Source organism: Argentina silus (assembly GCF_951799395.1).
Source record: "Argentina silus genome assembly, chromosome: 15".
Lineage (NCBI taxonomy): Eukaryota > Metazoa > Chordata > Actinopteri > Argentiniformes > Argentinidae > Argentina > Argentina silus.
This window is the reverse complement of record NC_139669.1, coordinates 15812159-15827385: the sequence shown is the minus strand read 5'-3', so window position 1 is coordinate 15827385 and position 15227 is coordinate 15812159. Positions and strand designations below refer to the sequence as shown.

General features: G+C 47.2%; 2 protein-coding genes across 2 annotated transcripts in view; one reads left to right on the top strand and one right to left on the bottom strand.

Annotated features, from left to right (window-relative positions):
• Positions 1–1850, top strand: part of arl3l1 (ADP ribosylation factor like GTPase 3, like 1) — a gene marked incomplete at both ends in the record, with an annotated part of 4612 nt that extends 2762 nt beyond the window's left edge. Inside the window, 4 exons of the mRNA XM_083685789.1 lie at positions 306–422; positions 975–1025; positions 1279–1464; positions 1806–1850. Of these exons, the coding sequence (XP_083541915.1) occupies positions 306–422; positions 975–1025; positions 1279–1464; positions 1806–1850 (399 nt within the window). The remainder of the gene's footprint in view (positions 1–305; positions 423–974; positions 1026–1278; positions 1465–1805) is intronic.
• A 592-nt stretch (positions 1851–2442) lies between these two features.
• On the bottom strand, positions 2443–2868 carry LOC310816034 (profilin-3-like; the record flags this gene model as incomplete). The annotated part of the gene is made up of 1 exon (XM_083686039.1): positions 2443–2868. The coding sequence occupies one exon, from the start codon at positions 2866–2868 to the stop codon at positions 2443–2445; it is 426 nt and encodes a 141-aa protein (XP_083542165.1).
• Positions 2869–15227: the final 12359 nt, after the last annotated feature.

Below are 15227 nucleotides of genomic sequence, written 5' to 3'. Positions count from 1 at the left end.
AACTGTCCCTATCACTCCCATTGGGTTTGTTGCTAGCAGTGGCTAAAGTTACCTGAAGTTAGCAGTAGCTACTTAAACCAATCCAATCTCTCAACCAGTCCCATCGTTTTTTGTTGTTAGCAGTTAGCAGTTAGCTGCAGGTCTTAGGTTTTCTGTTTGAGAAGCCTTTTACAGTTGTAGGTCATTGGAAGAGGTCGTGTCATATCAAGTTTGTTATCCTTGGCTCCTTCTGTAGCATGTTACTGTCTGTAGGTCCAGTCTGTTATCCAGAGGTATTGTAACCCCAGGCGTGTGCTTGGTCTCAGGGCTTTAACATAAAGAGTGTGGCCTCCCATGGCATGAAGCTGAACGTGTGGGACATCGGGGGACAGAGGAAGATTCGGTCCTTCTGGAAGAAATACCTTGACAATACAGACCTACTGGTGAGTAACGGACTGTGGGAATCTTTTACAGATCCACTGCAGTAAGTCAACTGTTCTGGCTTTTGGGCCCCTGTGTTGACATGGTTGTTATTGTAAGTACTCCAGCCTCACAATCCCACAATAGGGAAAAGGTTGCAATCCTCAACAATGATATTTATGTGGTAAATATATAATAATAATAATAATAATAATAATAATAATAATAATAATAATAATAATAATAATAATAATAATAATAATAATAACAATAACGATTATTATTATTATTATTATTATTATTATTATTATTATTATTATTATTATCATAATAGTAATACATTTAGGGTTATAGCTCTTTTGTCAGTGCTTAAAGAACCTACATTTCAAGGAGAGAACAAGAATAGATAGATAAATAAAAGTCAAACAAAAGCACAGTCAGTAAAAACAACAATAAAAAATAGTTAAAGATTAAAAGCAAGTTTGAAAAAACATATGGTCAACATATATAAAACATTTGGACAACTTATACTATGATCCTGCTTTAAATGCACATTCTTCTGTGTCCTCTTCCAGATCTACGTCATAGACAGCTCTGACAAGAAGCGGTTTGAGGAGACGGGACTGGTGAGGACTGGATACACTCCTATACAATACATGTAGAGAACGAGGGAACACTCTTAGCTTTGACAGCTGTCCAGTTGATGTCATTACATTCACAGAAATGTCCTGTGAGCCTGTTCTTGTACAGTATGTCTCTGTGTATTCACACCTGTGTGTGTGTGTGTGTGTGTGTGTGTGTGTGTGTGTGTGTGTGTGTGTGTGTGTGTGTGTGTGTGTGTGTGTGTGTGTGTGTGTGTGTGTGCGCTTTTGTGTGCAGGAGCTGTCAGAGCTGATCGATGAGGAGAACCTGAAGGGTGTGCCGGTGCTCATCTTTGCCAATAAGCAGGACTTGGCCACAGCATCACCGGCCAGTGAGATAGCGGAGGGGCTGAACCTGCACACATACCGGGACCGCGAGTGGCAGATCCAGGCCTGCTCAGCTGTCTCTGGAGAGGGAGTGCAGGTCAGTTCTACTGGCTCACTTTGGTGTTTTACACACTACAGGGCCAACCCGAACCATACTGTGCTGGCTTTGCTTGTTTGTTTTTTTCTTCACATTGTCCTTTCCAGCACTGTTATAGAAACCATTGTGGATGCAGAACCAGGCTGGCACAGTACAGCTCAGCTCGGCTCGGCTTGGCTCTGTCCGGTCCGGTTCTGTAGTGTACATTAGGGTTACCTGACAGTCAAGCTGTTGTATTGTTTACCTAAACTGACTGGTTGATGAGACCATTGTGCTAAGCTTTGTATTGTGAAGAGGATGAGATTTTGACCCTATTTTTTTTTCTGCTCCGTTCACAACAGGACGGCATGAACTGGATTTGCAACAACATCGTATATAAGAAATGAACAACCAGCCCTCTCTCCACCAGAGAGAGACAGCTCCACCTCTTTAATTGTTTACAATGTTTTGTTACTTTGATGTGTATGTGAGGGATTCAGAGAACAGTTCATTGGATCTGGAGTCAACCCTCTCATCTCAATACACTGCTCCAATGAAATGATCTAGTTTAATTGGCATTCAAACATTACCATTTCATTTTGGGTTTCCTCCCATATCTTGAAGCTCCTATTATGGAGAATGTGTTTGCTTTTTTATCATACATAATTAAAGAATAAAGATAAGCGTAGTCCTATTGAGTTGTTTGAGTCAGTCAGTCAGTTATATAAATTCCAGTTTAGAGTGCGTGTGTTAAGTATGTGTGTTATGTAAAAGTGTTGGTGTGTTTTGGGATTTTTGACAATAAAAGCATTAGACATTTTTGCTCCTCATTCTGCTTGTTTTCAATCTCCTTTGCAAAAACGAAAGTTGTCAAAGTGTCATTGACTAGCTTCTATTGATTCACTCATGGGACACCTCTCAGATGTTTTAATGAAGGATATATTGCTTGGTCAGGTATCTAAAGTCTCTGGTTACTTGTTGACATTCAGATGGAGGTCCTCACACCCCCCTCTCCTGGAGCGCCTTGGCCATGTCACACACCTTCTTGTTGACGACCCCGCCATGCACGCCCCGTCTGCCCATCACAAACACTAGAGCCTTGGTCATCTTGACGACAGTCAGAGCCAGCGATTCGCTGCATTTGGTCCTCAGGTCGACAAATCGGAGCTCCGTCTCAGGGCCGATCATGTGGTCTCTGATCACTGCTGCCTTCCGGCCTCCAACGGTGACACCCGTCTGCAGGATATGTCCTCTGTCTTTGCCCACCAGCGCATCCACTTCCTGTGGGGAAATGGCAGCCAGGAAACCCCCAGGCTTGGAGGCCCACACGGCCTGGTTGTCATAGAGGCCCACGATGGCGGCATCCTCCACAATTGTGTCCTTCAGAGTGGCCTTGATATAGTTCCTCCACTCGCTCTCTGCCATCTGTGTCCAGCTCAGTAGCAGATGTTCATGAAGGGTCTTTTGTTAACAGTTTCTAGCGCTGTTCAGCCGTAATCGGTAATCACAAACACTCCTAATGGGTCTATGGTTTGAATTCCATTTCAAATGAGATTCTCCTAGCGAAGAGTTTCGAAGCAGCTAATTCTTTGTTACCATAGCAATAGAATCTAAGCATCTTCAGAATCTTTGATGAAATTCCATAGCAACCTACTTCCTACAGCTTGCATTACAGTACACGGATGCTTCCAACATGGATTTTGTTGGAGCATGATGTTGCAGCATCCATGTGTTACCAACAGATGGCAGTATTTGAAGTATTGAAATGTCATTTCAGTCCCAAAAGCAAACCTACCTCCTGCACAAAGTCACAGGCCAACAGATAGCATAGGTACATATTAGTAAATTCAGATTTTCATTCTAAGGTTGTATAGTGGTGCTGACAGTTTGGTGATGTATATATATATATATATATATATATATATATATATATATAATATGTGTGTGTGTGAGTGTGTGTGTGTGTGCGCGTGCATTTTCCCTCCCTCCACCCCATGTCAACATGTGATCAAGTGATGATGTCACAACAGTGCCCGCTGCCCCTCAGCAAGTGTTGTCATGGAAACCTCCTTGTTATCCTAAGCACTTCATCCTCCTCCCCATCCCTTTATCCCCCCCCCCCTCTCCTCACTCCCTCCTCCTCATTCCCTCCACCTCCTCCTCTCATGTCCTTTTCGTTCCTCACATGAAAAACAAAAACAGGAAGACTGGTTGCACCAAGAGACTGGACAGCTCAAACCAGTGTTGGAAGACAGAGGAGGACACTGCTGGTAAGAATAAAGACAATTGTGAATTCATCTTTTTGAAAGGTCGTCTGCTTCATGGATAAAAGTTAAGCAGCACTGCTTGGTTATTCAAGTTCCTCGGATAAGGGAGGGACACCTATCTGATATTGTCACATCATTCAGATCAGATTCAATATCCATCTGTCTGTTCTCATTACTTTGTCCAGACTGAAGGAGTAGCACAGAAAGAGAGTGGTATTGTTCTACCTTTTATACAGTGTGAACCTGTATAAAGGTTGCTGACTGCAGATTGTATTCACCTGTTCGATGTGTCAGAAAAGACCAATGTGATCAAAATGCATGTCATCGATTGTGGAAGAGGCGATAGTGAAGTGAATGTAGTAAAGTAACATCATGGAAGTGTATCACTCTGGAGAGCAGACTGTGTATGTGGTGACGTGTCCAAGCCATGAATGCATGAAGAATAACAAATCCTTCTCTCTCTCTCTCTCTCTCCCTCCCTCCCTCTCTCGGCTGACACTGAAACGACAGTCTGGAAGGCAGGAGGAAGAGTCAAAAGAATACAGTCATGACCGACATCCCCTATAGCACCTCCGGCCATCTTGGCTCACCCAAAATGATCCCTGGCCCCATCTCCACCTCCGTCTTGACCTCTGACCCCACTCCGTCGCCTTTCCCGTGGGAGAGCGAGGACATACAGGTGCACACCATCCTGATCATCATCATCTTCTGCGTGGTGTGCTTCCTGCTCCTCGTAGCTTTCTTCTACGCCTTCTGCTTCCGCTGCACGCTGGAACCGCCCCCCAAAGACCCCCGGCCCGCCCACGGCTGCAGCCTGGACCGTGAGGACGCCACCTTCAGACGCAGTTCCTCCGACGGCCAGTCCGTCGCCAATGTGGTTTGAGGTGGGGAGAGAGGACTACAAACATGGAGGATGGAGGACTACAAACACAGAGGTCCTGTGATTTCCTCTGACACATATGTTCATATTCCTCTGACTACAATACCCAGCGTGCATTGTATGTGGACAGACCCATGTGAGTATGTAGGCATGGACCTTACAGCTCAAACCATGTGACTTGTAGCGGGAGGAAGGCGTCAACTGTGTTGTACCATTCCATGCTTCATTGATAATTGAATAGATACGTCAAAGTACACTCAAGCAGACACACGCACATGTACACACACACACACAAATAACTTTTGACTTGTACTGTATATGAGCCTATATGTGACTGTGATTGTGATTGACAGTGAAAACAACAACAGACCGATTCGCTCCAGCTCTGCTGTCACCTTGTTTTATTTCCACACCGTGTTGACAAGCTGTTCATCTGTACAGTGTGGTTAACGACGTGGACTCAACCATGCAAGCAGAGAAAAGCTTGCACACACACAGAGAGAGAGAGAGAGAGAGAGAGAGAGAGAGAGAGAGAGAGAGAGGGGCAGAATTCCATAAGATTCGTACACAGCTCAGTTTCGATGTCCACAGCCACAACAACATCAACAACACGCATATCAAATCTAATCAGCACAGTTGAACGGATACGTGAATCATATCTCCAGAACACTCCCAGGGAACACTTTGTGCATGTTTATCCCAATGAAATAGGTTAGATGAGGAAGCTATGCTAAGCCTACTTGGAGATGTTGGTATACAGTGGACAGACGATGTGGCTGTGGCGACATCAAAGTGTCTTCTGTTGTTGTACTGTACGCCTATCCACCACCAGACAATGTTTCTATCAGGATCAGGATGGAAATGACAATGTACGACGTATATTAGGCCACAAAAAGACTAAACATAGAAGGCTAATCTATATACAATATACATGGATATAGTGTAGAATGGCCTTGGCAGTAGCACACAACTGTCTGTTCAACACTAACAGTCTCCCTGAGCACTGTCAACAAAGGCACAAGAGCACTCTGAAATAGCACGACCGTCATCACGGTTCCCAACAAAATCAACCTTAAGTGCTATGAGCAAAAATACATTTAAAAAAATAAAAGCTTTATAAACTGAAGGTATCGTCATCATTATCGTTCGCCTAGCTTCAGCCTAAGCCCCTAAGTGACTGGCGGGGGGTGTGTGTGTGGGGGGGGGTAATCATTGTATCGCCATGGTGACCCTGTGGTTCATGAAATGGAGCACATGGTGCTCTTCTGAGAGCTGTGGGAGATACAGGAACCTTCCGGAGACTCCATGATGGAATCTCTGGCAACAAACACAGGAGAGTCCAGCTCAATGTGAGGGTCCTGTAGGCCGTTATCCTCAAGGACATCTTTATAGTCAGACTGAGAGAGGAGAGGGAGAGAGAGAGAGGGAGAGAGAGAGAGGAAGGAGATAGAGAACAGATATATTCAAAATTAAATATGTCAGAGTATTCAATTCATCCCCCTAGTCTGCACCCCGGGGGGGGGGGGGGCAGTATTGTAGCGGCCCCCTCTCTCACCTTACTGCCAGACATCTCCTCCACGTGAACGTCCTCCATATACTCCCCCAGCTGCCCCGCGATCTCCATCTTGATCCGGTGGGACGGATGCATGGACTTCACATTGTCCTCGCCCTCCCCTGCCTGGAGAGAGAGAGAGAGAGAGAGAGAGGACAGAGGGATATGGCGGGTACGATCATACACCCAGTATTCCCTCATGGCCATCCCCACCCTCCACCACCCCCAACCCAGCCGTGACAGTAAGAGGACGTTACTACTCCACCCTGATTCCGGGTGCCGCAGGGGCTGAGATCTGCTGATGGGAGATGCTGATGGTCTGGGTCTCAAACTGGGGACAGGCTGCCTGGGCGTTGCCATCCTTATCCCTCTTCCCCTTCAGCCAGTAGGTCTCAATCTCCACATTGCCCTGAGAGAGAGGAGGGGGAGAGGAGGGGGAGAGGAGGGGGAGAGGAGAGGGAGAGGGAGAAGAGGGGGAGAGGAGAGGAGGGGGAGATGAGAGGGAGAGGAGAGGAGGGGGAGAGGAGAGGGAGAGGAAAGGAGAGGAGAGAGGAGAGGAGAGGAGAGGGGGAGAGGTGGGGGAGAGGAGGGGAGGGGGAGAGGAGAGGAGAGGAGAGGAGAGGAGAGGAGAGGAGAGGAGAGGAGAGGAGAGGGAGAGTGGACAGAGGGAGGTTGGGAGAAAGGTTGATAGCACACAAACTCAGCATACAAACATGGGAGACACACAAACACACACACACAACTAACCAAACAAACACACACACACACACACACACACACGCACGCACGCACGCACGCACGCACACACACACACACGCCCACCCCCAATCACCCAAATACGTTAATCCACAGACAGACATCAATGCTCAGGTGAAGAGCGCAGACAGTGCCTTTGATAAGAAGGGAAATCACTGCTGGTCTCTGAAGATTAGCAGCCGTGATCTCACACCTCAGAGCCGTTCAGAAGCGACTGACATTCACACCCCATCTGCCGTCTCAGCGTCTGACCCTGGACTGACATTTAGATGGATAGGCATTTAAATCATCACCAAGACGCACTTGTTTTACATCTGGAAACAGGGGGGAAAAAATCGGTGTCTATCTCTCTCTCTCTCTCTCTCTCTCTCTCTCTCTCTCTCTCTCTCTCTGACAATTCCTTTGCAAAAGCTTTCGCTGGTCAGGGTCAATGAAAGCTTGATTGCACGGTGAATGTGTGTGTGTGTGTGTGTGTGTGTGTGTGTGTGTGTGTGTGTGTGTGTGTGTGTGTGTGTGTGCAGCAGAATGCTCTGATGATATGGAGGTGACATGAGACGACATGTCCATTCTTCTCAGAACTAAGGACAGAACACAGATCTGTACGGACGGGTAGGGACCTCCGAGCACGGAAGGGTCAGCGGGTGGCTATGGTAACAGGGCTGATGTGGGGTTGTGACGGTAGTGACCTCTGACCTTGATGGTGATGGTGCCCCGCCTCTCGAAGATGAAGTGACTTCCCTTCAGGTGCTCATAGGTGGCGCTGCTGAGCTGGATGTGCATCTCCTGAGAGGGGATGGAGAGACCAGAGAGGAGAGAGAGAGAGAGACAGAGAGGAGGCAGATCAGGCACAACCAGGGCAGGCTGGTGGAGGTAGAAATCTCTCTCTCCCCCTCCCTCCCTCCCTCTCTCTTCTTCTCTCTCCCTCTCTCTCCCTCTCTCTCTCTCCCTTCCTCCCACTCCCTCTCTCCCTCCCTCTGACTCCCTTTCTCTCCCTCTATCCCTCTCTCTCCCTCCCTCTGACTCCATCCCTCTCTCACTCTCCATACCTTGCCGTTGCTCTCCATAGCGGATGCCGTGTGGACCGTGTCACCATGGAGACCGTAGCGCGGCATCTTATGGCCAACAACTCCTGCCACCACCATACCAGAGTGTATCCCTGAAACACAGGCACAGGTCACACACACACACACACACGCACACACACACACAGGCAAATATATACCAGCGTGTACCCACTGACATACACACATAGTCTGGCATAGATATAGTGTGTAGTCCCTGTCCCCACTGACCCACGCGGATCTGGATGTTGTTGCCGTTTGAGGGGTCTTTGAGGTGGTCTATGGAGCGGACCATGTCCAGAGCCATGTCACAGATGTTGTGGGCGTGGTACTTGGTCTTCTCTGGAGCCCCTGCCACCACCATGTAGGCATCGCCAATGGTCTCAACCTGGACACACACACACACACACACATACACACACACACTTTCACATTATGTGTGTAATTGCGTTCTCTTTCAAAAGTAAGTAAGAGATAAAATGCAGGCACGCACAGACACACACACACACATGCACGCACGCACGCACGCACGCATGCACACACACACACACACACACACACACACACACCTTGAAGGTGCCATGGCACTCTGTGAGTGTGAAATGTGAACAATGTGGTGGAATACACACACATACACCACACACCTACACACACACACACACACACCTTGAAGACGCGGTGCTTCTCGCTGAGTGTGTCGAAGAGTGTGTACATGGTGTTGAGCATGGAGACCACCTGCATGGGGGTGATGTGGCTGCAGATGCGGGTAAAGCCCACCACGTCACTGAACAGGATGGTCACGTCTGGAAACACCTGGACAGGTAAGACAGGTGAGGGAGAGAGACAGGTGAGAGAGGGAGACAGAGACAGGTGAGAGAGGGAGACAGGTGAGCCGTGAGGGAGACAGAGAGACAGGTGAGCCGTGAGGGGGACAGAAAGACAGGTGAGAGAGGGAGACAGGTGAGGGAGTGAGACAGGTGAGCCATGAGGAAGACAGAGAGACAGGTGAGAGATGGAGACAGAGAGACAGGTGAGAGAGGGAGACAGATGCTGTGAATGCAACCAGGTCAACAGAGTTATCATACGAATGCAAATTGAACATGGTGGAGATACACACACACACACACACACACACACATACACACACACACACACACACACACACACACACACACACACACACACACACACACAGTCCTGACCTCACAGGTGTTGACAGCTGGCTCTCCCTTGCGTAGTCTCTTGGCCACTGGCTTGGGGATCATCCTGTAGAGCAGATCATCTGTCTTCTTCATCTCATAGTCCAGCATCTTCATGCTCTCCTCAAGTTTACTGGACTTCTTCTGTTCCTGCAGACACCAGAGGGGGTGACATACTGTTGTTGTATTATGAAGCCAGCAGAAGACATTGATTCACTCACACTTGCACGCACGCACACACACACACACACACACACACACACACACACACACACACACACACACACACACACACACACACACACACACACACACACACACACACACACACACACACACACACACACACACACACACACACACACACACACACACACACACACACACACACACACACACACACAGCATACCTGTATGAGTGCTCTCTTGAGCTCCTCTGATTGCTGGGTCCCTGCCAGCACCAGGTCTCTACTGGAGTCATGCATGCTGAGGTCATTAATGTAGAGACCTGTCTTAAACATAGCACTCAGGCTCTCCATCCTACACACACACACGCGCACACACACACACACACACACACACACACAGAAATATAGTCTTCAAATGAATAAGGGGGAAAGCGTTATAAAAAACAAGAATGTTGTAACGCCCCGCCCCGTGCCTTACTTTATGTTTTTCTTTGTTTCATAGTATTTCATTTATTTGTTATTATATTGTTTCCTGTTTATTTTTGTGTTACTCACCTTGTCTCTCGTTTCAGACACTTCACCACCTGCCCTTGTGTGTTTCCCGCCTGTGTGATTGTTTACCCTGCCCTGATTGGCTTTACCTGTTCCTCATCATCCTTCCCTGTGTATTTAGTCTGTGTGTTCCCCTGTCTCTGTGCCAGTTTGTTTTTGTACCTTCGTGTCATATGTTCCAGCATTTCCTAGTGAAGTATTCCTGGTTTTTGATTGCCGAGTGTGTTTTTGACCTTTTTGCCGACCCCTTTTTGGATTATCTGCCTGCCTGTGTACCAAACCCTGCTTTGGCTACCCCCTTCCTGGATTATCTGCCTACCCATTGACTGCCTATCTGTGTACCGAACCTTTTTGAAAGTAAAGACTATTCTATTGGATTTAAGTTTTTGTTTCCGAGTCGTGCGTTTGAGTTCTTTGCCTGAGTACTGTCTTCACAAATGTATGTATTATAATAACAATGTACTTTACAATGTGCAATCAATATAATGGGGCAGAGAAAAACATAAGATATAGCCTATTATAAACCTATAGCATATCAATCTGTGATCCTATAGAATTGTACACCTCAGGGAGAGTACAGCAACACAATACAGCTTTGAGAGAGGAGGGTACTTGATATAGGAATGTTCACTCTCAGTTCCTATTAGCTGTTACCCCATTACCCACATAGCCTGATTACAAGCTAATTAGCAGCTAATTACATGGCTGGTGCACTGGTGGTGCTGTATGAATGAAGGCCTGATTTAAAGTGCTCCCAACTGTATTTCCAGCCTCATGTAAGGTAATTGGTGTTATTTTTGAGGGCATAAAGAGAGTAAGATTGTAATAAATTATTTGTATTCAACAAAAGATAATCAACCTTTTATTCCATTGTGTGATGTGCATGTGTGCCTGTCCGGGTTTGTGTAGGCAGATGCGCGTGAGTGTGTGTGTGTGTGTGTGTGTGTGTGTGTGTCTTACACAGGGGTTCCCAGGAAGATGATGGACTCCCATTCAGGCATGTATCTCATCTGTCCCTTCAGCTTCAGACAACGACTACCATCGCCCCAGCTCTCCATAGCATTAGCACTGTTACCATCTGAGAGAAGAGAACAGCTATCAAGTAAACACACACACACACACAAACACATGCAGGAAAGAACACACACAACACATCCACATGAGTCACTGTGTTTGCACCTCCTTACAATATTTGTATCTTACTTCTCACAATGTGCACTCACTTAGTTTGCTGTGTACTGTAAGTGACCCTACCAAACAACCCAAGCCCTGGGTTGGTCCTAAAAAAACAGTTCCAATACATACAAAGGTAAAACATTTACAAAGGTAGTCAGATCCCAGTGTCAACCCTGTGTGCCAGTAACAGTGTGTCAGCCTAGTCAGGTCGGTGTGAGGGCTCAGAGGGGTCACAACCTTTGTAGTCGTCACCGATGATGGACTGGAAGGCCATGAGCTCCACGTCTACGTCCGCCGTGCGGTTGGCATTGTCGTAGTCTAAATCTGTGACAAGGAGGGGAAATATCAGCACCGTCAACTCTCGCAGAACCCCGTCCTTGTTTCTACCTCTCCAGACAGTAATGTGTCTCTCTCTTACTCTGGACTCTGTTATGAAGGTTCCTCTCTCTCTTCACTGGTTCCTTGGACATGATTTCAAACAGGTTGTTGGGGTGCGAGATGATCTGTGTGGATTCAAAACACCCTGTATATCCATGACTGTGAACAAAGAACTAGAAATATCCAAAGATCATTTGCAAAACGATAACAGTAATTATGGTTAAGCGTGGAGAGACAGCAAGAGGAGATTGCATCTGAACACGATTCCTTGTCAATTCCTTCTCCTCATCTCCTCTCCTTCGTCTGAACTGATCCGGACATTTCGGGGAAAGCCACCGCAGTGGACGCCTATACGACGCCAGGTGTCTTGAATTCGCTCTCACCTGTCCGGTTGTTTCCGGTCGGTGCAGATGGAGGAGGAAAGGGGAAGCCACTTTACCCTTTTGAGGTGCACCCAGGGTGTGTGTTAAGGCCTCACCATGTTCCAGGTGAACTCCACCAGGGGGCGAGCTAGCAGGAAGGCATCATTGATCTTCTTCCCGTCCAGGTCAGGGAAGACAGTGGCCAGACCAGAGCCCACGTTGTGCACCACCATGTCCTGGAGCACAGTACAAGAAGACATGGGAGGTATTGTATGTTTCTAGGGTACAGCCTTGGCATTAAGTGATTTAAAGTGAGGAAAAGAGGAAGGGAGAAGAGAGGAAGGGAGAGGGAGGATACACAATGGGTGGAAAGGGAAATAAAAGGTACATGTATGCACACAAACACACACACACACAAACACTGTCACACCGTTTACCTGTCTGAAGACGATGTTGAAGGGGAAGACTTCGAAGAAGAAGTCACTGGTGATGGGCAGAATCTCCTGCTCCTCCTCATCCTCCTTCATGATGTAGCGATAGGCAGAGTTATCGAAGTTCAGTCTGCATGGACAATAACACACACACAATATTATTGAAAAACCATTCCAGCCAAATGACAGTATAGTTCTTGAACTTACTAACTGCCAAAGAATTCCGGCACACTCACCACCTAGAGTGCCAAGTGTTTCATGTGGTATTTACAGAGCAACAATACTTTGATAGGCTACAAAATGAAGCATCATCATTTATGCATTTTTGGTGAATAATGTCACCCATGGCACTCTATAATGTCGACAATTTGAGCGACTTTCTTCGCCTTTCTTCACACTAAACGAGTGAAGGTGCTGTGGCCTCACCTCATGGTGACGTGAGAGTAGTCTCCCACCAGCTGCTCTGACAGCACCTCCACGTGGATGTCGGTGTCGTAGAACTGTTTCCCCATCTGTCTCAGCTGGCCCATGGCGTAGTGGAGGTAGCCCTTACGCTTACTCCTACAAAGGGAGAGAGGGAGAGGAGGGGGAGATGGCTGGATTAGGGTGGACCACCGCCTCTACCACAGCTTCTTCCCCAAAGCCATACAGACTTACTGAACCATTCCTCATTCCATTCCATGCATCTCTTTCTACCCCCCCCTCCCCTCCCTCTCTCTCTTCCCCCCCCTCTCTCTTTCTACCCCCCCCTTTCTACCCCCCCTTTCTTTCTTTCTCCCCCCTCCCTCTCTCATGATCTTGTAATACCCCCCCTCCCTCTCTCTCTCTCTCTCTGTCTCCCTCTCTCTTCACAGACCTGTAATGGAGGGTGACACCAGTAGCAGACTCCTCCTGGCAGAAGAAGGTAGGGGGCTGGACTTTGGGGTAGCTGAAGCGTAGGTACTCATGCAGGTTGTCCAGTCCGTTGACAAAGTCTCGCACATGTCGGCCCAACACCTGAGAAAAGCAGCAGAGAGATCTTTTATAACCCTTAGTAACAGCCACAACAGTACCTTTAGATCAATATAGAGACACACCACGTCAACAATCTACCACAATAACAAAAAATAACTCAACAAACTGACTATCTGAACAAACTGAAGAATACACAACCCACATTATCAAACCAACCAACGCAGACACACACGATACAGCAGAGCTGAACGATAACCCAGAAACACAATTTATTTTTACAGTTTCAGCGTGAACTCCTTTTCACCTTGAGGATCCTGTCATAGCCATATTTTCCCACGAAGCCCAGGAAGTAGACGCCCCAGGAGTTCATGAGCTCGTTGTAAGGCGTGCCAGTCACTCCGCTAGCTGCCTTAGCGATGCGCGGAATCACACTCTCACTGTACACCTGCAGACACACACACACACATTGGACACCTGCATAGAGACACGCACACTCAACACACATGGATGCACGCACACACACAGGAGTTCATAAACACACACATACACACACACACACACACACGCACACGCACATGCACAAACACACGCACACACACACACACACACTCATAAACACACGCGTATACACACACACATGCGCGCACATACACACACGCACACACACACACACATACACCATACCTGGTGGGTAACAAACGAGTGCAGCCTGACGTCGGCTCTCTCCCTGACCAGCTTCCACACGTCGTCTCCATAGGACTCCTTGATGAAGTCATGCAGACTCTCACACAGTAGTCCGTACATGACGTCTGCTGGACTGAGGCCCAGGGAACCTCACAACACTACCGGTTCAGCCCACACACAGGAGCTGAGGGAGTCCCTGGTCTAACCGTCCTCCTCCACGCACCTGCAGTGAAAGAGCCAGGAAGTTTAGCCAAAACTAAGATCAAATATTGTGCTCCTCACACATTTGGTCCAATTGGTTGAAGCCGGAAAGTTGTAAGCCTTTTTCTCTTACTTGAACGCTCAACATGACGAAGTTAAAGCCATGTACTCTGTGTAATGTAATGCTGTTCTAGTACTACTACTGTTCTACAGCACTTCCCCTCCTCCTGTTTATCCTTCAGAAACTACCTGTGTGTGCTGAGAACAGCTTGGCTCTTTCCAGTCAGCGAAACGTCGTTTCATCTGCAGATCCACTGGACAAACAGTTTTTAAGGAGTCCTCATTACACAACCCCTTGAGCCTGAAAGGGCTGTCTTTGTCCTGTTGTCATCTGTCACAACCTGGTGGCACGGCCACCTTCGCCACATGACAGGAACACACTGCGGAGGCCAGCTCTCAACTGCAGATGACACCAGTCAAGTGCTTTATTTTCATGTCCCCTCTGTGGAAAAAAAAGAAAAATGGTTACAAAGGTATGTATCAGAGTTCTCACATGAAGGGTGTTCTTATGTACGAAACCGCACTAAAATGAATAAAGGCTCCTCTTTATAATATCAAGCAGCACTAAAACCGCTTTAGCTGGTAGAGTTACTTCAGTCATGTTAGACATTGTAGCATTGTGGTTGGATCTGTTAAACATGCATGTCACTTCAATGAAATGACAGATCGGTGCTCTGCAAAGTAGACCCAGAAAGGCTGGCGATCAAAGCTTCACTGAATCTCTTTCATATGCTAAGTAGATTCTTATCAACTCTTGGTTTTGAATACATTTCTGGGGGCCATTGAAATTCAGTGCAGCTTGTGTCTAGCCTTAAATGACTCAGGATGACTGGGCAGGTTTTCTGTCTTGACTAACAGTCACTACCTACCAGTGGATCATGCAGAGGTTTGGAGCAGTCACAAAATCAATAACCAATCTCAAAAGAATGTCTCTTCAATGTCTCAAAATAGCCCTCAGAATAAGTTGAGCTTTTTTTCCATCAGTTAACAAAAGGGCAACTGATCGAAACAAATGTCATTGTGACTGGAGAAAAACAATGACTTGAAGGTGCAATCTGTATATCAAACAACAACAAAGCGAGC